The sequence below is a fragment of the Phalacrocorax carbo genome, chromosome 6 (assembly GCF_963921805.1).
Source record: "Phalacrocorax carbo chromosome 6, bPhaCar2.1, whole genome shotgun sequence".
Classification (NCBI taxonomy): Eukaryota; Metazoa; Chordata; class Aves; order Suliformes; family Phalacrocoracidae; genus Phalacrocorax; species Phalacrocorax carbo.
In genome coordinates this window covers 50,849,818-50,873,920 of record NC_087518.1, presented here as the reverse complement: position 1 = coordinate 50,873,920, position 24,103 = coordinate 50,849,818, and the positions used below count along the sequence as shown (strand labels likewise).

General features: G+C 63.3%; 2 protein-coding genes across 3 annotated transcripts in view; one reads left to right on the top strand and one right to left on the bottom strand.

Moving 5' to 3' along the window:
- Positions 1-2,323, top strand: part of BTBD19 (BTB domain containing 19) — a 7,861-nt gene extending 5,538 nt beyond the window's left edge. For both annotated transcript variants that reach the window (XM_064455236.1, XM_064455235.1), the window contains 4 exons: positions 338-406; positions 737-868; positions 1,100-1,225; positions 1,350-2,323. In XM_064455236.1, the coding sequence (XP_064311306.1) occupies positions 338-406; positions 737-868; positions 1,100-1,225; positions 1,350-1,484 (462 nt within the window). In that variant the 3' untranslated portion in view covers positions 1,485-2,323. The remainder of the gene's footprint in view (positions 1-337; positions 407-736; positions 869-1,099; positions 1,226-1,349) is intronic.
- On the bottom strand, positions 2,288-24,103 carry PTCH2 (patched 2). The gene is given in 27 exon segments (XM_064455234.1): positions 2,288-3,734; positions 3,845-4,255; positions 4,411-4,656; positions 5,079-5,178; positions 5,452-5,594; positions 5,743-5,880; positions 6,329-6,612; positions 7,150-7,330; positions 7,420-7,562; positions 7,804-8,116; positions 8,200-8,605; positions 8,736-8,854; positions 8,935-9,060; positions 9,149-9,241; positions 9,373-9,528; positions 9,607-9,738; positions 9,961-10,108; positions 10,465-10,586; positions 10,687-10,882; positions 12,858-12,949; positions 13,170-13,239; positions 13,363-13,552; positions 23,366-23,558; positions 23,797-23,892; positions 23,894-23,972; positions 23,974-24,031; positions 24,034-24,103. Coding segments are annotated over 26 exon segments (4,305 nt in total). The 3' UTR covers positions 2,288-3,734.

Here is a 24,103-nt window from a genome sequence, read left to right as displayed (position 1 = left end):
CACAATGTGGCCTTGTGGGAGCAATGCTGGGGCCCCTTGCCCACCCATGTCTGGGTGACATCTTCAAGCAGCAGTGGAAAATCAGGTGCTTCCTGCTGACGGTGGGGCTGGGTGACCGTTGTGGGTGCTAAAGCCACCAAACCCTTTGCTGTGGAGCAGGCCATGGAAGGGTGGGTACCTTGGTGCCCCTTCCCCCCCACACCCACACCCTGGCACCCATGCACAGTGATGCTCACCTCACCTGCATCCCTGAGCATGCCTGTGTCTCTGTAGGGCTTTGGCAGGGGGTCCCTCCTGTCCCAGACCCCCCCTTGCAGGTGTCTGTGTTGTCCCACAGGCTGCGGTGACCTACGGGCAGGCAGACCTCCAGCAGCACTGCCTGGCCTTCATCGAGGGCTGCACTGCGGTATGGCTGTGGTCAATGGGGGGAGCAAAGCATGGGCATGGAGGTGGGGCACGTGGCATGGGGGACACAGCGTGAGGCAGGAGAGCGGGGCCCCCAATAATGGCGTGGCTAGAGGTTCAGGGGAGGTAGGGGAGCACATGGTGTTTGGGGAGAAGACACTGGGTGCCAGGTAGAGGCTGGCTGGGGGGTACTGGGGTGCTAGGGAATGAGGGTCTGGGTGGGGGGTGCTGGAGTGTCAGGCAGGGCTGGTGCCAGAATGCATCCAATGGCCCTTTTTTGGGAGTGGGAGGGGGCACAGTGTGAGGTCCTGGTGCTGTGGTGTGCTGGCAGGCAGTGGTGCGGACACAGGGCTTCCACGAGCTCTCTGATGTGGTGTTAGCACGGGTGCTGCGCAGCGACCGCCTGGCGATGGATGAGCTGGACCTGGTGGAGGCCGTGCGGGAGTGGGCACATGTCAGCTCAGTGAGTGTAATATGGCCAAGGTGGGGCGGGAAGGGGGGTGTGTGCGGCGGGCCCTGGCTGCCCCCCACGCAGAGCCACCCAGGGGTGTCTGGACCCCCTACCAGCCCAGGCAAGGAACCCAGGCACTCCATCCCTGAGCCCGGCGCTATGTGATGGACATAGAGGCTGTGTTTCCCCCCAAACACTCTCAGTGCCCGGGGCATCACCAGCCCCATCCCTCACACCTTGCAGGCCGTCTTGGAGCGCCCAGTGCCAGAGGTGGCTGCCCTGCCTGTGCAGGAGCTGCGCCTGCCCTTGCTGGCACCTAGCGAGCTGTCGACACTGGAGAGCCACAACCAGCGGGACCTGCTCATCCCGGTGAGCTTCTGCCTCCCCTCAAGGTGCCCTGGCTCACCTCTGGGGCTGGAGGATGCTGCAGGGCCGGGTTTGGTGGGGGAACCATGCCACGGCCATGCTGATGCCCCCAACCCTGTCCTCGCAGGTGGAGAGCATCGCGGCAGCCTGGCGGACCCACGCGCTGAGGAAGGGCAGCGGGGTGCCCTCCCACCTCTGCCGGCCCCGGCGTGGCACGCGGCCCCGCGACCACCACCGCCACCTGGACCCACATGCCAAGTAGGTCCCCCAGCTTGACCGGGGGGCTCAGGCAGTGGCAGCGCCCCCCCGGCCAGGTGCTGCGCAGTGGGGCAGGCTGCTGGGCTGGGCACTGCCAGAGGAGCTGCCGCAGCCAAGAGCATCAATAAAGCTCTTTGCCCCATGCCATGGCTTCGGGGTCAGGGTGCTCAGGTCACCCCAAAAAGGGGTGCGGGGACTTGGGGGGTGGTGGTGTTGGAGCTGGGCCACGGGATCGGTGCGAGGACGCCCCGGCGCTGCAGCATTCGCACACAGCCCGGGCGGTGACCCCAGGTGTGGCGGGGCTGCAGGGTCCCTTGAGGGATGCGGGCACAGGGTGAGCTCCCCCTTTCCCAGCCCCACCGCCGGCCCCCAGCCGAGCCCTGTGCCGGGGCCCTTCCCCGGGGCCGTGCTGCCCTCCCCCGGCAGCGGGGCCGTGCTGCAGCCGGCAGCGAGCGCTGGCACCGACCGGGGCGCGGGCGCAACCCTCCACCCCACGGCAGCGGTCGGGAAGGGGCTGAGTGGGCGGGGAGAGGGGAGACCCCCCCCGGGCTCTCTGCACGCACCCAGCACCGCTGCACCAACGCCAGTGACCCCCAGCCCGAGCCCTGCCAGCAGCCCCTTGTAGCCCCGGGGCTGGGGGGCAGGCTGCCAGGCCCCCCCCCCCCCATATTCTTACACACCTTTCCTTAGTGTGCACAATCCCTCGCACACCCCATATTGCTTGTGCACACACAGCTGGTTCTGTCTCAAGCAGCACCCTGCTCCCCCAGCTGTGCCCCCCCAGGAAAAAGGGTTGGACAAGGCAGGTAATTTATATATAATATATATATTTACTCTTTAAAAATAAACCTTCGGTCCCCACTACCGCTGTACAAACTACAAAAATAAACCTTTGCTCTCTTTGATATAAATAACTTAGATGGCGTGTTGGGGGAAGGGGCTGCCCACCATGCCCACGCCTGGCATGGGGACGGGGATCCCCAGGGCCACCCCAGCTCAGTGGCAGTGTCTGGGAGCTGGGGGGGGCTGGGGTGGTAGGCACAGCAAACACCGCTGGAGTTAAAGTGCTGGGTAACGGTGCGGATGGTGCCCAGGGTTGGGGACAGGGACAGGGGCTGGCCTCAGGGACAGCCCTGCTGCACAGGGACATGGTGAGAAATTTGCTTTCCCAGAGATGTGCCTGGTGGCACCATGGGTGCCCACGTGAGCGTGCACTGCCACAGGTGTGCACCGCACGTGCTGTCACCAGGGCAGAGCACGAGCATTGCACAAGGGGCTGTGGCTGTGGGACAGCTCAGGGGCTCGGCACAGCAAGGACCACCCCAAGGACCCCCCCAAAACACTGCCTGTGCGGTGGGACCAACAGGCTCCCTGGCTCTATGGCATGTCCCCGATCTCCAGCCCGCCCATGCTTGCCAGTGGGGAAACTGAGGCACAGAGCAGTGTGTCAGAGGGGGCGAGCCTGTGAGAGGGGGTGCCTGTGACCACCCAGCACCCCATGGAGCAGGGGTATAAACCAGGTCTGCGCCCCCACCCCAGGCTTCTGCTCCCTCCGGCAGGCAGCCCTGGACTGGCAAAGGGTCTGCCCCCTGCCTGCACCCTTGGCAGCTGGGCGAGGCCATAGGCTGAGAAATAAATCTTTTAAAATAAGCTTAAAAATATATATCTCTCTATAGATAGTTTCCCTTTGCAATAAATAAAGGTGGGGGGTGCCCACCCCAGGCCTTGCCCACAGCACTCCAGGGCACAGCTGGCTCTGGGGCTGCCCCCTTATCAGGATGGGGTGCACCAGGGCACCCTGTTGGGGCACCCCAGCACATGGCCCGGGTGGGGGGGTCCCAGGAGGAGGTGACGGGGAGCAGGCAGTGACCCCGCAGGGGTGAGCTGGCAGGGCACCAAGCCTGCCTTGCCAGCAGCTCCAGAAACAGAGAGGGGGGAGTTAGTGCTTCCATTTCTGGGGGGGCAACAAGCCCGGGGCAGGGTAACCCCAAACCCTGCACACGGGGACATGGCACTGTTGGCACAGCCCCAGGCTGGGGACACGTGGGCATGGCGTGGCCTGCACACAGCTTGCATAGAAGTGCCAGCCTGCCCTGCTGAGCCCCTTTAGGGGGCATGGGGGGCCGATCCTCCTTGGCTGAGACCGGGGGGCATCGCCGCTCTGGCGATTAGCAGCACGATGCGGGCAACCCCGCTCTGCACCCTCCTGTGCTCACCGGGCGCTGGGAAGATGCTTTGCCCAGGAGCTGGCAACCTGTGGGGAGAGAGAAAGTGGGGGTAAGCTGGCTCCCTCTAAACCAAACCCGCACCCCCAGGCCACCGTGCATGAGCCCTGGGGTTGAGTGCCCATGTCCCCAAGCTCACCTAGCGCCGGGCGCCTGCCCCGTGGCGTCCCATGCTCTGCATCTCAAAGGCATCGGGCATGGCAGTGCCACCGGTGCTGGGCACACTGGGCTCCTCCAGGCAGTCCTGCTCGCCACCGGCGAAGCCTTCTGGGCCAAAGTTGGGGTAGGACCCAGGCAGCGTGGGGTGCAGGGCCACCGTCACTGAAGCGGTGGCCGTCACGGTGGCATAGCTGCCAGCAGGACCCTGCAGGTGGGTGCTGTATGCGGGCAGGGCTGCAGCAGGAGCTGGCCGGGTGCCTGGTGGGCAGGGCTGTGGGTAGTCTCGAGGCGGCACGGGGCACGGCTCCCCAAAAGGCAGGGGGGGTGCAGGCTGTGGGCCGGGAGCCTCCTTTCCCTGGACCTCCGGGCTGTCCTTGTAGGGCTTCAGCACCTGGGCAGGAGACATGGAGCATGAGGGCCCTGACATGCTTGAGCACCCCTCTGGCTACCCTGCCAGCACCACAGGGGACCCACAAGCCCCCATCCCCCAGCTCTCCCAGGGGATGCCAGGGAGCCGGCAATGCCACAGTGGGCAGAGACACTCACAGTGATGCGGGGGAAGCTGGGGTCCTTGCCAGCCTCTAGCAGGATGTGTGCTGGGGCAGGGGGCACAATGAAGGGTCCCCGCGGGCTTCCTGGCCCCACACCCTCCATGTAGCACTCCGTGTCTGAGGGGTCAGGGAAGGTGGCAGGCCAGGCTGGGGCACGCCGGACATACAGCCCCCCAGGGCCCAGGCATGGGGGCACCGGCTCCGGAGGGGGCAGGCGGGGTCCATTATCCACCGGGGATGCCTGGGGAGAGATGGGGTGGTGTTAGAGGGACTGGGGGACATGCAGGGGTGGAGGAGCAGGGGGTGGCAGCGGGTATGGGGTGATGCAAGGATGGGGCAAGGGCTGTGTGGGGTGAGGGAGATAGGAGGTGAGGCAGAGATGGGGTCAAGTGGGTCAGGGAGTGATGGGGGGAGTCCAGTGTGGGGTGAGGCAGGAGTGGGGTCATGTAGGTATGGGTCAGGTTGGATATGGGGCAGAGAAAGGGTGGGATAAAGCAGGGATGGTACAGCATGAGGGACGGGTACAGGGAGAGTTTGGGACTGGGCAAGGCAAAGATGGGTATAGGGTGAAGGGGGGACAGGGTGAGGGGCAATGGGGGATGAAAAGTAATGGGTGTGGGGTGGGGGAGGCACAGGGAGAGGCAGGACGGCGGGGTCTTGTACCTCAGGTGGTGGCCCAATGACAGAGAGCAGGACGGGCAGCAGCACCAGCCCGTTGAGGAGCCCCAGCAGTGTCAGGATGGTGAGCACTGCAAAGAAGTACCTGTGGGAGCCGCAGGTAGAGCAGGTTAAGTGGGCACAGCCCCTATGAACCCCATACCACCCCAAATGTGGCTTCCCATACCACACACCCAAGCTCCCCGACATCTCCCCAGCCTCCATACAAGATGGGGTGGGTGCCCCCAGAAAGACACATCCTTGCCAGCTGCCCCACATCCCCACCACCAGCCAGGGGGGACCGCCATGCCCACCAGCCCTGATTGCCAAAGCTTCCAGGGAGCTGCAGGCAGCTGGTTTACCCCTCGCTGGCGCTCACCTCATGATGAAGTCAAACTCGGAGCCCGCCAACATGAGGACCCCCAGGAGGGTGGAGACGGCACCGTCCATCACCGGGGCAAAGGTGTGCTCCAGCGCTGCGGCCGAGCGCACATTCCTGCTCCCCGCAGCTGTCAGGAAGCCCTGCATGGGGTGGGGATGTCACGCAGGGCTCATCCCTGTGTGCCACCTGTGACATGGCCACCCAATGGCACATGGCCAAGGGGGTGAGGATGCTGGGGAGTGGGAACTGTGGTGCCCCGTGGCCGGGCAGTGGTCTGCCTGCACTCACCAGGGCCACGTGGACGGTGAACTCCACGCCGATGCCCACTGAGGCGATGAGGATGACCACGGGGATGGCACTCAGCTTGATGCCCATCAGCCCCATGATGCCAAACAGCTCCACTGCCATCATGGCCAGGATGGAGACCTGGGGGTGGTGGGGTCAGTGACGGGTGGCTCTGCCTAGCTGTCCCCTCTGCCCCTCCACTTGGCATGCTCAATCCTACCCCTCCATATAGGGCAGCCTCACCCTATTGCCTCTTTCCCCCCTATTCGGGGTGTCACTCTGTCCCATCTGTTGGGGGTGGCCCTCGATCTCCTCTACATGGATGTCTCCAAACACCTGCTCACTACATATGTTCCCTTCATAAGAGGTGTCCCTGATCTCTCCATACGGGTGTCCCCCACCCACTGCCACCTCCATATGGGTGTCCCTACCACCCAGGGTGCCCCTGGCCACCCCACTGCCCCATCCCCATGAAGCAGGTACCCAGGGCCACCCAGAAGGATGAGAGCAGGTGTCCCTGTCCCCACCCATCAGGAGGGAAGCATAGCCTGTCATCCCCCAGTTCCCATGCATCAGGGTGCGTACTCACGATGATGCCGGCCGTCCAGGGGTTGAGCAGCAGCAGGGCGCAGACGAGGAAGGTGCAGGCCAGCAGGATGCTGATGGCCAGAAGGAACCAGTGGCGCAGGCCAATGTACTGCTCCCAGAAGAGGAAGGGGTAGCCGCTGGGGTAGCTCAGCACGCCATGGCGCTGGGCAGCCTCCCGGCAGATGGCTCGCACGCTCTCAATTGCCTCCACGAAGTCAGCTGTGCGACGCAGCCCGCTCAGGTAGAAGGGGAACTGGGCGAACTCCAGCGGCTGGGCTGCTGGGACTGGGGAGGAGAGTGCGGGCAGTATGGGGGTACAGGCAGCACAGGACTGCAGGCAGCATGGGGGCACCCCAGTCACACCAGCCTGAGGGCAGCCCAGGCAGCCCAATGCCTGGCTGGGTACCATGGGGCTGGGGGGTGTGTCGGGACTAGACTTGGGGCAAGGAGGAGGGGGTTCCTCTGCTGGCAAGATGCTTCTGGGAGGAAGGGAATGCTTGTGGGGCAGAGGAAGAACAGAGTGGAGGGGCTTCTTTGAGTTGAGATGCTCGTGGGCTGGAGCAGGGTGGTGTTGCTGCAGCAGGAGGGTGAAGGGGGAGTGCGCAGCAGGATGCTCAGGGTGTGGGGTGCAGGGGGACAAGCGTGGGGCATAGGGAAGCAGGGCAATTTCTCTACTGGAGGGTGCTGATGGGATGAGGGATGCAGGGGGTTTCTCTTTGGGGGGATGCTTGTGGGGCAGGAAGGCTGCAGGGAGCAGGGTCCCCTGCAGGGGGATGCCAGGGAACAGGAGGGGGCCACGGAGAGCCCACCGCGCTCACTCACTTCGCAGGTTCTCGCCCGTGGTGTCATACTTGTCATGGATCCACTCGGGTGGCGGGGGGTAGAAGTTGGCCTGGGAGGCAGCGAAGCCCAGGGGGTCGTTGCTGGCCCACACCGTCAGGCAGATGTAAAACGTGTCAGGGGGGATGATGCCATTCTCATCCACCAGCCGCCGCGTGGTCAGCTACAGGGAGAGCGCAGGCATGGGCATGAGCAGGGCTGTGGGCACAGTGTCATCCCCAGCCTGGTCACCCCAGCCCTGTCACCACGCACCTGATTGAAGTTGAAGGGCTCCTTCTTGTTACCAGTCTGGATTAGGAGCTTGTACGCCAGCGCCCCGTCCTCGGAGCCGTTGCGGTAGCTGTCATGGGTGATCCGCCCGGCTTGCCAGTCCCTGTCAAAGGTGGCCTGGAGCCCTGGGTACACAGCATGAGGGGTGAGCATCCCCTGGGGCACGCCACCCTGCACAGCATCCCGTGCACCCCTTGGAAGCTCTGTGCCAGCAGGATGGCCACACAGAAACCCCAGGGCTCAGCTTGGCATTGCTGGGCATCAAGGGACCACCCTCCTGGGGCGCCACACACCAAGGAAGGCATTCCCAGGCCAGCAGGGAGGGTACAGGTTCGGGAGGGCATGGAGAGGGGGAATGTCCCTCACCTCGCAGCCAGTCCTGGAAGTAGTGGAGCCACATCTTGGGCAGGTCGCGGTTGCCCTCCCGCACCACGTACTTGACTGTGCTGAAGGCCTGGTGCAGGCTGAGCAGTGCGGCTTGGGCACCTGGGTAGTGGAAGCCACCCTTGGTGACGATGAACATGTTGTAGAAGGAGAAGTACTTGAACTGGGCCGAGATGAAGGCATGCGCCTTGGTGTCCCGTGGCACGATGTCCGTCAGGTAGAGCCCGTCATGCACCATGGTGGTGCCATAGAGGCTCAGGCCCAGCAGCGCCAGGAACAACACCGCCACCACCACCTGCGGGGACAGCAGGGGGTCAGACAGGGTCCTGTGCCACCCACCCACCTTGGGTGGCACCACCAGGGCCGTCTCCACCTCACCTTGGTCCGGGTCCGCAGGAGGAGTGGGGCGTACTTGTCCCGGGCGAAGTCAGCGAGGCTCCATCGGCAGAAGGGCAGGGGGACGCACTCCCGCCCGCTCTTGGCCTCATCCAGCTGGGCCAGCAGGTCCCGGGTGGAGCTGGACGGGGCGAAGACCTGCGAGCCCAGGGGGTCAGTGGGGGGCAGGAGGACAGCGGGTGAGGTGCACACCTGGGAGGTGGGCGGCAGGACGGTGACGACATGGTGGCCCGAGGGGTCGCACCGGGTGAAGGCTTGCACGGTGGTGGTGATCTGAGTACTGGTGGCCACACCGGGGTGCCCGTAAGGGGAGGGGTGGCAGGCGTGGTTGTCATTGGCATCTGCAAGCTCCTGGGGTTGGATCTGGATGACCCGCGAGGAGCAAGGGCTGCAGGGAGAGAGGAAAGAAGGAGAAAGGGAAGGAGGAAAAGATGTTGCGGGAGAGGAGCAGAGCCACCCCATGTTTCTGGTGGGGACCCATAGGGTCAGTGCCCTCCCAGCCAGCCCAGCGCTGGTACCTGTAGAAGCAGCAGAGGATGTCGAGCCGGCGTTTCTCACGGCGGTGCAGGTCCAGGCTCAGGATGGCAGGGAAGACGAATAGCACCATGGCAAAGTTGAACACCACAACCACCGCAGCCTGCACGCAGGGGGACATGTCAGAGCTGGGTCTGGGCATCCCTTCCCACCCCCCGGCCCTGAGAGGGACCCCAGCCAAACCTGGAGGGAGAAGGCACGCAGGGCAGGGATGGGGACCAGGGCTGCCATGAAGAAGGCGATCATGTTGCTGACAGAGGTGAGAGCCACGCTGGTCCCTGTGCGCTTCAGGCACTCGCCCGTCCGCTCCTGCAGGGACAGAGGGAGGGGGTGATGAGAGGGGCTGCAGGGAGGCAGGAGGGGACCAGGCATCCCCTTGGCAGGGCTCGGTGCTCACCTTGAAGGGGATGTGCTGGCTCATCTCAGTGAAGGCGTGAGCCAAGAGGAACATGTCGTCCACACCGATGCCGAGGGCCAGGAAGGGCAGGACCTGATGGAGAGCAGCCAGTGTCAGTGGGGGGACACAGCCACTGCCCAGGAGGGGACCTGGCCGCCTGACCATGCCACAGCCCCCAGGGTCCCACCAGCACCACGGTAGCTGGCCCTTCCCCCAGCACATACCTGCGTGGTGGCAGCGTTGAAGGAGATGCCCAGCAGTGAGCAAAGCCCCAGGCCAGAGGCCACGGAGAGAGCCACAAGCAGGACCCCGGCCAGGCCCACGGCCCCTTGGGACTTGGAGCAGTCCCACCGCAGCATGGTGATGCAGGCATAGGCCAGCTGGAAGAGCAGAGTGGGTTAGCAGGGACAGAGGGTAAGGGAGGGATGGTGGGGGACAGAGAGAGGGGGCACACACACCATGAGAAGGTAGCCCCCGGCCACCCGGATGGCACTGACGTCAGAGAAGGACTTCATGATGTCATTGAGCGTGGTGGTGGAGAAAGCATGGACGCTCTGCGTGGCGTTGGGCGGGATGGAGTCCTGTGCCAGCTACCAGAAGCACACCCCATTAGAGGAGCCAGAACCCCACCACTCCCCAGTACATCCCCCCCAGAGCCACCCAGGGTGTCAGCATCGCCACTGAGGGTCCTTAGGGACCCACCTAACTACAAAAGAGCGGTGCCAGGACCCATGGCCACAGGAAAACAGGGGGATGCCACACACAGGCGCGCCCCCGGCCAGCCCCACGTGGGGGCTGTCCCCAGTGCCCACCTCCACAAATTTCCTCTGCCAGGCCTCCAGGATGGCACCCGCCTTCTCCTCACTCCAGCTGATGTCATGGATCTCGTAGTCATCCTTGAAGTGCTCAAAGAGCTGCCGGGGGCTCATGAGGAGGAACATGGTCTGCAGGGCCTCGGCGCTGGGGGACAGGCACGCACCTCGCTGGGACTGGCTGCAGCGCCCCGGGATGCAGGAATGGGTCCGTCCCCCACCCCACGGCTCCCAGCCCCTCCACGGACACCCGGGAGAGGATCCAGGCATCCTGTCCCCTGTTCCCTCTCCTTGCTCCAAAGCACTGCCTGCTTGCCAGCTCCATACACTCGCCAGCCTCACACACTCTCGCAGACAGCCCCACAGCCCCTCTTGCAGCCAGGGTGGGTTCCCATGGGCACTGGATGAGGATGAGGGGACCCTACCCCAAACTGTCCCAGGAGCGAGTACCATGGCTGGCCCCTACACCACTCCTGGGGATGCTGGCATTGCGGTGCCTCTTACCGTAGCAGCTTGCCCTGGGAGTCTTTGGTCGTGCCGCCTAAAATCAGCTCCTCCTGCCAGCGCATAAACTTCCTGGAGAATCCATGGCAGCCTCCTGAGAGCTCGGCTGGGATGTCGGGGCTCTGCAGGCAGAGGGGAGGCATCAGGGATGTGGGACCGTAGGGCAGGCAGGAGAGCAGCAAGCCCCTACACCCCTCCTGGTCCCCACACGCTGTGACCCACCTGCTGGCTTTGTTTGTTGGGGGCGCTGGGGGGGCACTGTGGGTCCCGGGGGTCCAGGCAGGGCCGCTCCATGTAAGCCTGCCCCACCTCTGCCTTATCCAGCAGCTCTTTAAAGCCTTCCAGGGATGTAAACTGCCCCAGCTCCTCCATCAGCTGCAGAGGGTCCAGGTTGCTCCACTGGATATCCGGGCGGCCCCTGGGGAGCGAGAGGCACCAGGGTGATGGGGGATGTTGAAACCCACACGCGGTACCACCACCACCACCACTGCCACCCTATCCCATGCATGGGGCCATGCCTGCAGGACTCAGGGATGTCCTCAAAGGCAGGGTGCAAGGATACAGAGGAGCAGCATCAGTCCCCAGCGCATCCCCTACCCCCTCCTGGGGCCGCCTGCGGCGTCCCCCATGCCCTGTGCAGCACAGCAGGCCATGCCCTGAGTCAAGTAGCGTGCCTGATCCTGTTAGGCTGGGACAAAGCGGGGGGAGCTGGCCCCGCCGCCTGGCCCTGCTTTGTGCAAGCAGTCAGGCTGATTACTGCCCGCGGGCTAACATCTTGATAGAGGGGAACAGGCAGGCAAGGGCTCCCAGCATCCCCTCTAGCCCTTCCTGGAAGGAAGCTCCTCCAAGCTGGAGCCTTTGGGGCTCAGAAAAGGTTGTGGGGGCTCAGGATGGTGCTGGGAGCTAGGCACAGACCAGGTCCTTGGAGGTCCAACAGGACCCCATGGGACTTGGGTACCTGAGAAAAGAGGTTTTTCCATTGCCTGCAGATGCTCTGCTCCTCCATCCCAGCCCGGTGTGCCGGGGGCCAGCTCCCAGCCTCGCTCAGTTTCTTTTTTAAGAGAGAAAGGACACACAAAAAGCCAATAACCCAGCCCAGCACTCCAAAGAGGGGAAGAAAAAGCTCCAAGTGAGTGTGGGCTCTGGGGAGAAACACAGCCTAATAATTCATGAAGGCTGGCTGGGCCAGAGCCGGCCACTTGAGATTCCCACATACCAACCGGAGCTGCTGCTGCTTCCAAAGAGAGCCCCTTTTATCTGCTTTCGCTTGCTTCACTGAGCCAGGGCAAATCCTTTTGTCTTTCCATAGATTGCTGCTCTTTGTTCTCCCAGCTCCCGCCCCGCTCACCCCTTGGCGTTAAAAAGGGGGACAAGTCCCCATGGGCTGGTTGATGCTCAGCCGGGGTGCCCGCCTGGGCACCCGCTCACCCGGCTGTGAGGAGAGATGGGTCCCACTACCGCTGTGGGTGCCACCCTGCCTGCCATGTACCGCAGCGCCAGGATGTTGCCCACGCTGGTGGACAATGCCACCAGCATCCCGCTCAGCATGACCATCCCGGCCCCACTCACTCCTGCTCCCAGCTGATCCCCAGGCTGGGATGGGGAGAACCTGAGGTTTGGGGGGGCAAAGCTGGTCCCTCAGTCCTGGCTGGGGATCCTGTGGTCCCTTCCCCCTCCTCCAGTCCGGCAGCAGCCTGAATAAGGCCACTATTTCATCTGTTTGGCAAGGGGCAGCTTTCAGAGCAGCATTAGCATGAGAAAGCGTGGGGCTGCGTTTGCTGACAATGCACAAGCCGCCTGGCTCTCCCGGACAAACACACGCGTAAACAGAAGGAATGTGGGGGGGGCTCCCCCCACCCAGCCCGGGGTCCCCAGCCCCAACACCACGTTGTGGGGAGCTTACCAGGAGTCACCCACCACCCACCCCAGCGACTCTGTGTCCCTGGGCATAGCTCAGGAGTGTGGGTGCCTCCTCGTCATCGTGGCTCCCACAAAGTGCTGGGTGGGGAGCAGCCCCCAGGGACCTGCCTGCAGCAGGTGGCCTCTGTCCCTCTGTCCCCATCCCTGGCTGGTGCGAACACATGGCACGGCAGGTAAGGGCAGATCTTGCCCATGGGCTGCAGCCCTCCTGCCCCACAGCGGTGGAGCCCTGCCTATGCCACCAAAGCCAGGCAGATGAGGACAGGGACCTGTCCCCGGGGTCTTGACCCAACAGGATGAGCGATGGTGGTGGGACCATACTGGGGTCGAGCAGGACAAGCAGCAGCACTGAGGGACCTGGGGGCAGCAGTGCCAGGCTGCATGGGGAGGAAAGGCACAGCCTCTTGGCAGCCCCTCCAGCCCCTGCTCCCACCCGTGGCCCCCCACACACTGCAACAGCTCCCCGAACTCACGGGAGGTAGGCTGAGCCTCCCTGCAGCTTGGAGCCTTCCCAGAAGCAGTCCAGCGGTGTCAGGATCACACAGGGGAACAGCTTCTCTATCATCTATGGGAGGAGGAAATGCAAGGGGTCAGCAGGGATGGATCAGGCCCCCCTGCTCCCCCCACAGCCCTCTTGGGCTGCCCAAACCTGTGCCCTCCCGCATGGAGCTGGCAATGCCTTTGCAGTAGGGCAAGCCCCACCGCAGCCCATCCACTGCCCATTTCTTGGGGGACCGATCCCCTATGGGGGGGCTCCCTGGGGCCCTGTCATGCCCAGCACTCACCCTCTCGATCATGCCATTCTCAATGATGGGGACACCCGACTTGTAGCAGATCTTATTCAAATCCCACGATCTGGAAAGGCAGAAGGAGGAGCTGAGGATGGTGATCATCCCACGGGGGACATGGCAGGGGGTATGGGGGACATGCAGGACACAGCAGGGGTCCCAGTCCCCCCCTGTCCGGAGCCAGACTCACTTTCCGTACAGTGAGACTTGGACTTTGCTGGCAGCCAGGGCCGCCTCGAGGTGGAGCTGCAGGGCCTCCTGCGTCAGGATGTTCTCCCCATCCCGCTTCGGGGTCTGGATCAACATTTGGGAGGTGTAGACAGACTCCTCGCCCAGCTTCTCCTTGGTGTAGCGCAGCTCCTGGCTCACCCGGCTGCCCGCTGCGGAGGGGACCGCAATGAGCCCTGTCAGTGCCAAGGCTTGCAGAGCCCCCATCCCACCAACCTGTCCTGCCCATCCCGATGCCCAGGGAAGCAGATGGGCAGGAGCGAGGCTTTGCAGCATCAGATGGTGCCATGTTAACCTGGGGGGGAGCTTCTTGCCAGAGGGTTCCCCAAATGCTGCATCCTCTGGATGCTCGCACCCAGGGGACCCAAACAGGGAGCACCCCAGCCCACGCTGGACCAGGCATCCCCCTTCTCATCAGTGCAAATATTTCCAGCCTGAGAATGGCTCGTTGGCTTTGCTTTCCCTGGAAAAACCCCATGGACAGACAGCTGGCAAAGTGGATGGGATGCATCCTGCCCCCTCCCACCCGTGCACTGCAGGTACCCAACACAACCAGATCCTGATGCAGCAAACAAAACTGGGGACACCCCACCCTGTCCCTGCCCAGCTGCCCCCTGAGGCAGGCAGCGTTTCAGCTGGAGGTTGGGTATAGGGAGAGGTGGGCACCCCCCAAACCCCCGCAGGTGCAGGTTGACCCGGGAGGGGCAGGGGAAGGACACGGTGCTGGGGAAGCTCCACAGGACCCCTCTCCTCCCGCCGAGGCTCCGGAATCCGTCCCTGACGGCAGCAGGAGACCTCTGAGCACGGCGGGCCTGAGGTTTCCGGGCGAAGCCTCTGACTTTATTTGCAGCTGCCTTGGTGCGGAAGAGAAATCCACCCCCCACCAGCGCGGCTGAGGCTGCGATCAAACCCTGCGTGGCCTTTCGCACGGCGGAGCAGCGTCCCAGGGACAGCCGTCCCCATCCCAACAAACAAGGGGCACCCGTCCCTTCTGGCACAGTGAAGGGGGGGAAACCACAAAGCCCAGAGGAGGGCAGGAGGCTGATCCTGAGACCCCTAAGTGCAACACAAAACCACCCCACTCCCAGCCCCCTGCCAAGGAGGGAAGATGCTGTAGGTAGCCCCCACCCCAGCGGGGCCCACCAGAGATGCCCTAGGTTGCTCGGCCCCAGGGCGCATCCCAAGGCAGCACTGCTGGTGGGGGGGAAGGCCGGCTCCTGCCCAGCCCTGGGGAAGGCGGAGGGGGTCAGGATTCATCCACGCTGGGACACTCCCTCAGCAAGAGGCGGGGGCCCCGGCGGGCCTGGCCCCCCGCCAGCACTGAGGAGGCCAGAGCAAGACCGCAAATAAGGAGCAGAATCTTCGCTTTTAATGACTTATTATATGGGTTGGTGTTTCTTTGGTTTTTTTTTCCCCCTGCTTTTTGAGAATGGGGGGGGGGACAGTCTTCATTGTTCCTGGCTGGGCTGGGGAGCAGCTGGTGTCCATCAGATGCCAGTTGGGATGGCGGTTGTGCCAGGGCCAGGGAGGGGGGGACATGGATGCGGCCTTTGTGTGTGTGTCAGAGGGGATGGCGGCGCCTGGGGCGAGGGGATGAGGACACAGGGAGGGTGGGTGTCACAGGGTGGGGGTGGGGGGCAGGGGGAATGACCCATCCCCTTCCCAGCAGGCTGGGAGGTCGGGCAGGAGGTGTACTGAGCTGCTCTGATCTCAGCCACACCACCCACGCTGAACCCAGGCGGGTGATGGGACACAGCGACGGGGGGTGCCCAGCACCACTGCCGCTCCCAGGGGACGCATCCTGCAGCGCCGCGCAGGCACCTCCGCTGAGCACGGCCGCAGGAGGAGCCACACATCTGCAAGCAGGGAGTGGGGGGGAGCCCCCCGAAAAATTAAAGAAAAAAAATAAGAAAATAAAAAGCCATCCCTTGTAATTAGTGTTAATTTGGAACAGGGCACTGCGAGCCGTCAGCAAGCTTCAAAGGCTGTGAGGAAGCCTCAAATTCCAACACCCTAATTAACCAAAGAGCAACATGAAAAGACAAGGCAGCGCACACAGGGCTGCCAAGGACACTTCAAACGGGCGCGCGCCCGCCGGCCGGCCCGGGGCCGGGAGCGGGGCGAGACGCCCCACGCTGCACGCAACCCCCCAGCCCGGGGAGGGGGCGCCCCAATACCAACAATGAGCACATTAATGAGGAACTGTATGTAAATTTTTTTTTTTTTTAATTCCAATTAACAAAGGGAGCCCTCAGCTTTTTCATGCAAAGGGCCCTCTGGTTCCAATCAGGCGCCCAGTCCTGCTTATTAACAGCCCGCCCGCTCTGCTCCCCAGCAGGAACTGCCTTTGCCCTCCCCTGGACCCTCACATCCCCCAAAACCTCTAGGCGGGGCTTGTGAGGCAGGACAGTCCCTGGAGGCAGGAGGGTCCCCTTGTGCAAGCATCCTCTCTGGGGCAGGCACCGCTTCCGGGTACCACTGGCCAGGGGTTTCATGCTGGGGGGTGGAATCACAGGGTAGAGGCACACGGCAGCATGGGCTGGAGAGTGGATAGGACCCCATGCCCACCCACGCCCCAAACACCCAGGGTGCAGAGCAGGCCCCCACCATGCCCAAGCAGAGACGGTGTGGGTGTCAGGGAGGGGACGGGGACACACAGCGAGGGCGGCTGTGTGTGCGGCTGTCTCCCGCCTGTGGGCCACGCTGGGGGAGCCCTCCCCGTAATTACAGCATCCGCCGCAAAATTACAGAGCAGGGCGGGAGCCTCCCTGCCCCCTTCCCGGCCACCCTGCCTGAGCCACCCCCACCCCCACCCCCCCCCAACACCGCTCCCCAAACCCTTCTGGCACAGGACCCACAGCCATGGCGCTGCAGCCGGCTCACCCTCACCCGGCAGGACCAGCTCATGCCCTCGTTTGCCCTGGTGGGTGCAGGGACTGCAGCAGCTCCTGCCCAATGCCAGCCCCGGGCAGCTCCAGGCTGCAACAGTGGAGGAGGGGGAAAGGGGTTGCTCCTGCTCGAGCCCCAGCCCTCACAGGGCAGCGTGCCCAGGCAGCACTGGGAGGGCAGTGGGTCGGGGCAGGCTGCCAGCCCCACACCAAGCTCCCCCTGCCTGCCAAGGGCAAAGGGACTGAGGGCAAGGGAGGACCAGGGGAAGTGCTGAGGGCCACAGAGAGGCAGCAGTGCCCACCCAGGAGATGCATGCTGATAGCAAGGACTACCCTGTGTCCCCTCGGGGTCAGTGGAGGCTGTGCCACCGCGCTGCAGATGGCACCTGGGCACCACCAGCAGCTGTCACCACCACTTGTGTGACCCAGATGGGACAGAGCATGCCTGGGTACACATCCTCATTTATTCTCCAAAAATCAGGCCCTGTCCTCCTACCTGTTGTAACAGGTCTATGAGATGTGGTGACAAACATGGTGAGTCCCAGATTTGGCTTACCAGCCAAATGGGGAATGCTGTACTCCTGTCCCAGGGCCAGGGAGCCCCAGAGCAAGGCCAGCTCTGACCCCAGTTCTCCCCCCGCCAGTGAGTGGAGAGCTGGGGCAGTAAGCAGAAGAAGTGTCCCTGGGGAGCAGCCCTCTTTCCACAGCACAACAAACCAATGCCAGGGCTAGAAACCCCTGCTCAAGTCCATAGCTGGGAGGGGGGCAAGGTTGTGTTGAGATCCCCTGGGAAAAGCCATCCCCATGGCGATCCCTCTCCAGAGGGCAGCCCCCTGCTGCAACAAGGTTGCACCCATGGGGGCAAACACAGAACTGCTGAGCTGGCCCACAGCACAGATGGGGCAGATCTCACCAGCAGATATGCCCACCCCTGGCATATCCCTGCCACCCAGGGGCAACAAAGAGATGCTGGCATCATCCCACATCCCATGCACCATCCCGCATCCCAGTGGGAGGGGGTCCCGAGGCACCGCCCTAAGCATCTCTCAGCCAGCCGCTTCCCCGTGCCGAGCAGCGTGCAAGCTGGAGGCCACCTTCAAAGTGTTGTGGGGCGGATTAGCTGGATTAGGGAGGCAGTGAAAGGACCCATGCTGCTCTGGAGGAAGTCTCGCCCAGGGCACGCTGAAAGAGCCATTTTTACCTGTCCCGGCCGCTACCGCCGGCCTCGCCAAAAGCCCCGTGGCCTCATCCTGTCAAAACAAGTCCTCCCGGCCCCATTCACCCCACGGCGCAGGGCCAGCCCCAGGGAAGGGGGGGGGAGGGTGCGTGGCAGATGGGTGTCCCCAGCAGCGCCGAGGGACCAACATGGGCTTGCTGCTACCCCAGCACCTCCGACCAAACCGCGCCCCACCAAAGGGACTCCCACCACCCAGCTAAGTCAAGAGGGGCAGCAGAAGCGGGGGATGCCTTCAAAAAGCCAGCGGCAGAGGGGCTGAAAGGGCCCGTTTGAGGCTGGCTCCACAGCCAAACCCTTTTGTTTAACAGCAAAGCTAAATTAATGTCTTTATTACCCCAAATCGCGGGGCGGCGGTTCCCAGCACGGGCGGGGGGGGCAGCCAGCAGCTTGCACCGCCCCAGCCGGCACTGAGGGGACAGTGCGACCCCCAAAATAAGAGGGAGGGAAAAAAAAAAAAAGGGGGAGAGGGGATTCAGTTGGGAACTATTCACCGCTAAGACTCCTGTCAGCATTGACATAAATTTCCACTGGTGTTGGCATTTAGGCATTTGCCATTTCCATATGTATAGGGCTGCCTGTACTAATTATGCTAATCACCCCCTCTGTTGGCTGCTGTGAAAAATGGCCACATTAGGCACTCCACTGCTTGCTAATGTCACTTAATGTGTGGTTGAAACATACATTCATCCCCCTCTGAATGGTGAAATTTTTCCACATTGCTGGCTTCATTCAGGCAAGAAATGAATTTTTTGAACTCAGACCACTTTTCCAGGCCCGAGGGAGAGGCAGATAATAAAACCCTCTTCTCTGGCCCTGGCGCTGCCCCCTCCCAGCCGCCAAATAACATTTAAAACGCAAAACGAGAGCCCCCTCCCTATGTCCGAGGATATGCCGAAGTCTAAAATAACCAACACTTTCTAGGAAATAAAAAAAATATATAAGTTGAAAAGCAAAGCAAAATGGATAGGGACAGATAAGCCACAGCCATCTGTAAAGAGTCTCCCAGTCTTTTCGGGTTAATTAGCAAGATTTTCCAGCCCAAAAAAGCCAACTGAGCTGTCAAGTAAGGGAAAAGGGAAAGGAAAAGCAAGAGGTTTCACGCTCGCCTCCCAAAGATAAATAAAGGCAAATTGCCTGCACCCCATCTTCAGGCAGGCAGGGGTCTCCTGCATGAGCCCCCCCAAGAAGAAAGGTCCTTTCAGAGCCAGCCAGGGCTGCAAGGGAAAAGGCTGGAGCAGAGGGCAGAGCCAAGCAGGTGGGTTTTGGGGATAATGGGGACCTCTGCACCCCATGGCAGCAACGCCCCAGCTGCCCCTCGCTCCTCCAAGCCCCTGAGGATGGGGGGCACAGGGTCCCCAAGGACACCCAGACCCTGTGAACAGAGCTGTCTGCAGGATCCAGAAGGAAAAATCCCACTGGGCCAGGCAGAGGCAGCACTGAGGATCCCAAGAGGCCCCTTCCCTCCCTATGGGGTGCTACATGTGTCACCACACCCAGAGAGGAGCAGGACCCTGTCCCCACAGGACACCTGCCTGGGGAAAGAGCAGGGACATGGCAGCCCAGGAGCTGCCCCTTGGACACACGGCCAGCTCAGGCCACATCCCAGCAGGTGTCTTGCAGCCCCTGCCACAGGGACAAGCTGCCATCAGAGCCCGCCATGCTGCCAGCACCAGCCCCATGCAGCCCCCCAGCTGCATGCTGCTAGCGCCAGCCCCACACCCCAGCTTTGCCCACTCCTTCACCGGCATCTCACCCCACAAAACCCACCCGCTGGCAGCAATGAGACCACCCACCTCTCCCTGTGCCCACCCAGGAATGGCCACAGCACCTTGCTCTCCCCCCCCACCAGATGCTGCCCCACACCTCCCCATATGTCCCACCACATTCAGTGGGGACAGGGGCTGGGAAGAGGGACACACAGACGGTCTCCCCAAGGCAGAGCTGGGGTGGGGAGGACACTGAATCCCCATCCTTGGCTCTGTTGTAGCTTTCACATTCCAGATGCCTGTCTCTCTGTGAAGACAGAGCCAGCTGGGGTCTCCTCTCCTGCTTGCCCCTGCTGTAGGGGGAGCCCCTGAGCTGTGCCCCAACTCTGCCCTGGGTGACAGGGAGGGAACGTCCTGTGCCAAGTCCTATTGCAGAGGTCAATGAAGGACAAAAACTATTGCCAAGGGGGCTGGAGGTATCTCAGCTTCATGCCCCAAGCTGAGAACAAGGCAGCAAATTCCCCTTGTCCCCATACCATGCACACCATTTCATCTCACTGGCGCATCCAGGGTGTCCCTGACCCCACCAGGAGAGGATCGGGGTCTTCTCTGGGGAGACTCAGCAGCTCTTTGGGAACGCGACGGCTGTGCAGGGCGCTGGGCTGTTCCGGTTAGGAATTAACCCGGCCTTCCTTTGAACCAGCCCTCGGCGCTATAAATCAGGCAGGCCTATTCACCACCCAGGGCTCTGCCTGCCCAGAGCTCGCTGCCCCGGCCCCTTGGCCCTACAGACGCCCTGGGAGAGCTGGGAACAGCTGCCAGGTGTCTAGAGGTAACTCAACACTCACCGCTAGCTGGGATTTCAAAGCCTCTGAGTGGCTAATTGCTTTGGAGAAGCCTAATTGAACATTTCCACAGTCGAGTCCAATTTATGGGGTGACACGGCCTCCCTCCATCTCCCAAACAGGGATGCAGGTCAGGCACAACCCCAGGGCACCACCAGCACCTCCCAGCCTCTGGGGCTGAGGACACTCCCCAAGTCAGGACTGGGTACCCTGCACTTTCCCACGGCGGCCGAGGTCACAGCCCAGGCTCAGGGGGACCCATCAGAGGACCTGCCATCAGCACAACCCCAACACTGACCCCCGCCATGGGGCCAAAGCAGGGCTGCCCACCCTATTCCCCCGTGGAGGGACAGCAGCACAGTGCTCCCATGGGAAGTAACTCTCTTCCCTCCCCTGCCTGCCAGGTTCCCAGCTCCTGGAGGGCTGAGCTCAGCTTGCAGCATGGACAGCCCAGCACAGGGTCATGCTCCACTCCTGCAGTGTTGGTACCTCACCCGGGTGAGGTGGTTTGGGTTCAAGCATCACCAACCCACATCCCTCAGCCTGGCTAGGCAGAGGCAGGTGAGTGGGTACAGCCCAGCTACAGGGGCATCATCATAGGCAGGAAGCTTCAGAGGCTTCCCAGGACCCTCAGCCACCCAGCCTCTGAGCTGGGGGATGAGCAAAGACCTACTGGCCTAGCACAATAGGACGAGGATTCCCTGCACACATACTCTGTCCCGTAAACACCCCATGACACTGTCTCTGTGCTGGGATGGACCACATTCCTGCAAATATCTCCACACACACATCCAGAGCAGGCAGGAGCTGGGGTCCCCCAGCACCCTGGGGATCCCAAGGCTTTGGGGCCAGGCTGATGGGGGCACCAAGCTTTGCCATCGTGGAGGCAAGGGCTGTGCTGCCTCGACCTGGCACAGCAGTACCAGGCTCGCTGCAGAGGTACACGCACACCAGCCACCCTGCTGTACACCCAGGAACGGGAGGAAGTGGTGGCTGAGAGAATCCAGAAGCAGCCTAAAGTGCTCAGGTTCCAACCACACAGTCTGGGAAACCGCATCCTGCTTGCTCCCTAGGGGCATCCCAGACCCTCCTGGCCCCAGTAATGCACACCCCCAGACCAGGATGGGGTCCAGAGTTTAGGGAGGGCTGGGTATGCCTGAGGACACCAGGGGATGCTTTGATCTCGCCAGAAAATACAGAAGCAGAAGCACCCATGGATGGTTATGGGGAAGGGAGGCAGTCCTGCAGCTGATACATGAGACTGAAAGAGCCACTGCAAACCTTCCACGTCCTGACCCATGCAACCTCACCAGGGACACTGCAGGACTAAAGCCACTCTGGCCACATAGTCCTTGGTGGTTGCAGATAGTGCCAGCACCTGAGACAGCCTCCCTGAGCACGCCGGGGCTGTGCCACCCAGGAGGAACAAGGCATGGAGGGGTCTGCCCCAAGTGCACACTCCCGGAGGAAGAGCCCGCCTGGGAAGGCCAAGAAGGGGCCCTGAGCAGTACCCCACAGAGCACTCCCAGCATCACACACCATCCCCACCCTGGGCACTGCAGATCCGGAGTAGGGGTTGTGTGCAGACCCCAGTGCACCCATTGCCCAGGAAGGGCAAAGGACACCCCAGGTCAGCAATGTTTCACTACAGGGTTAAAAAAAAAATAATCCAGCTCCTGACACCGAGAAAGATGCTCCAGCCATGAGAAAGAACCAGTTGCTCAGAGAGGCCCCTGGCACCCCTGCTACAGCCACACCACAACACCGGGGGAATATCCTCTAACAGCAGCCACAGAGCCTCCTGGCTGTGCCCACACAAGTAGGGGAGCACGGTGGGGCACAGACATGTGTGCAAGAAAAGCCAGGTGTCTGGGCACTTCCAGCTCAGCCCCTTCCCTGTCCCACTCCCCACCCCGATGCACCACAAGTCCCGTTCCCTCCCAACGGGAACAACTGCAGCCACTTCCCTTGCTCTGGCCACGGTTGCAAGAAACACCAACTCCTTGCAAACCCAAAAGCACAATAAAAATCCAACGGAGCCAGAACCACAACCCAGAGCAAGCGAACCACAGAGGGAACATCTCTCCTCCTGCAGCCACCACTCAGGCACTGGCCGGACCGGGAGGTATCACTGTATTTCTCTGCTACGTGTTGCAGGGGAAAGGGGTGATGGAGACGAGACCTGTGGGGGAAGACAAACACCCCTCAGGAATGGGGAGCAGGTGGGAGGGCTGGGCATTCCTGGGTAGGGGTGCGTGCATGCATCTGTGTGCAAGTAGCGAGGGAGTGCAAGGCCTTTTTTTTTAATAAAAAAAAAAAAGGGGGTGGGAGAGCAAAGTTGCTTCTATTGTTGAACCAAATCCAAGAGTAGCTGAGGACCACACAGGGAGCGGGGCGTGGGGGAGGAGGCAGCGCTCCCGCACAAAGATGGCTGACACCCCTCCGCTGAGCAACATCTGCCCCTGCACAGCACCCCGCCGGGGACCCCAGGCTGGGAGACACCCCCCCGGCCAGGGCCTGGCGGGGATGGGGGGGTGCGATGCGGGGTGCTGCCCCCTCGAGACCCCCAAAGCAGGAGGGAGGCGCAGGGAAAGCAAATCCCAGCGCTGGGGAGCAGAGCTGCAGGGAGAGGGGAGAGAAAATCCACACTGGAGTTATTAATAACAAAGGAGGGGGATCAGCCGCTTCCACTCGGAAACGGGGATTTGCTCCTGCCTGACCCTGCCCGTTGCTCCGTCCCCGCCGGGCAGGGGTCGTGAGCCGGGACAGGCAGCCCCGCGGCCCCGGCTCTGCCCCAGCATGGGGCTGCGGCCGCCCCCGGGGGTTCGTCCCGCGTGGAAAGGGCCCGCCGTAGGGGGGGGAGAGCAGCACGACGGGAAAGGGATGCCCACGCGTGGGGACACGCGCGCTCTGCCGGCGCCGAACACCGTCCCTGCCGCACGTGTCCGCCGGTGCGGGGACGCGACCGCACCTTCGCGCGGGGACCGACACGCGTGGGGGTCCCCCTTTGCGACTCAACACCACGCACCCGCGCAAGACGCGACCCGAGCGGCCGCGCAGACGGGACCTCCGCTCGCGGGCATCCCTCCACGGCCCCGCGGGCAGGAATCCCGGCGGCACCCTCCTCCTCCTCCTGCCCCGCTCCCGCGCTGTCACCTGCCTCCGGGCCGGCCCCGCACCTCCGCGCCCCGCAGTGCCGGGGTGGGGGGGGGTGGGGGGGGGAACACAAAGCCGCGGCCGGGAGCGGGACCGTTCCCACGGGCGGCTGAGGCCGTGGGGCCGCGCTTACCTTCCACCCAGAGGTGCTCGATGTCGGTCTCGATGGAGGCCACCCGCAGCCCCACGGCCAGCGCCCCGAACACCAGCAGCCCCACGAAGAGCACCTTCCCGCAGTGCCGCTGGATCCGGCAGCCCAGGGCGAAGAGCAGCGCCTGAAAGCGGGCCCGCAGCCACAGAGGGGCCCTTTGGCCCACGGCCCTGCCCTGGGGAGAGGGCGAGGATCAGCCGGGGCGCGGGTGCGGGGGGCGCGCGGGGCTGGGGTCGGCGGGGGGAGGGGGGGGTTCCCGCAGCGGCCACGCTCCGCGGGCTGCGGAGCGGGACCGGGACCCCTCCGGCACTGCGGGGAGGGGTGGGGGGTGGGGGGAAAAAATCCCCAGGCGGGGAGAGCGCGGGTCCCCGGAACACCCCCCTTCCCGGGAGCGGGCGATGCTCGCCCCTTACCTCAGGCAGCGGCTTGCGGCGGGCGGCGCGGAGCGGCGGCGCGGAGCGGCGGGGCTCGTCCGGCATGGCGGGGCGGCTGGCGGGGCTGGGCACCCCCCGTTATGTGGGGCCGAGCGCGGCGGCCCCCATACGCGCGGCGGGGCCGGGGCCGGTGTTCGGTGCCGGTGCTCGGTGGCGGTGCCGGTGCGGAGGGCTGTGTGCCGCCGGCCGCCCGCCGCGCCTCTAAAGGGGAGGCGGGGGCGGGGGGCGCCGGGGCCGCGCCGCCGCCGCCGCTCCCATTGGCCGCCGCCGCCGCGGCAGCGCCCAT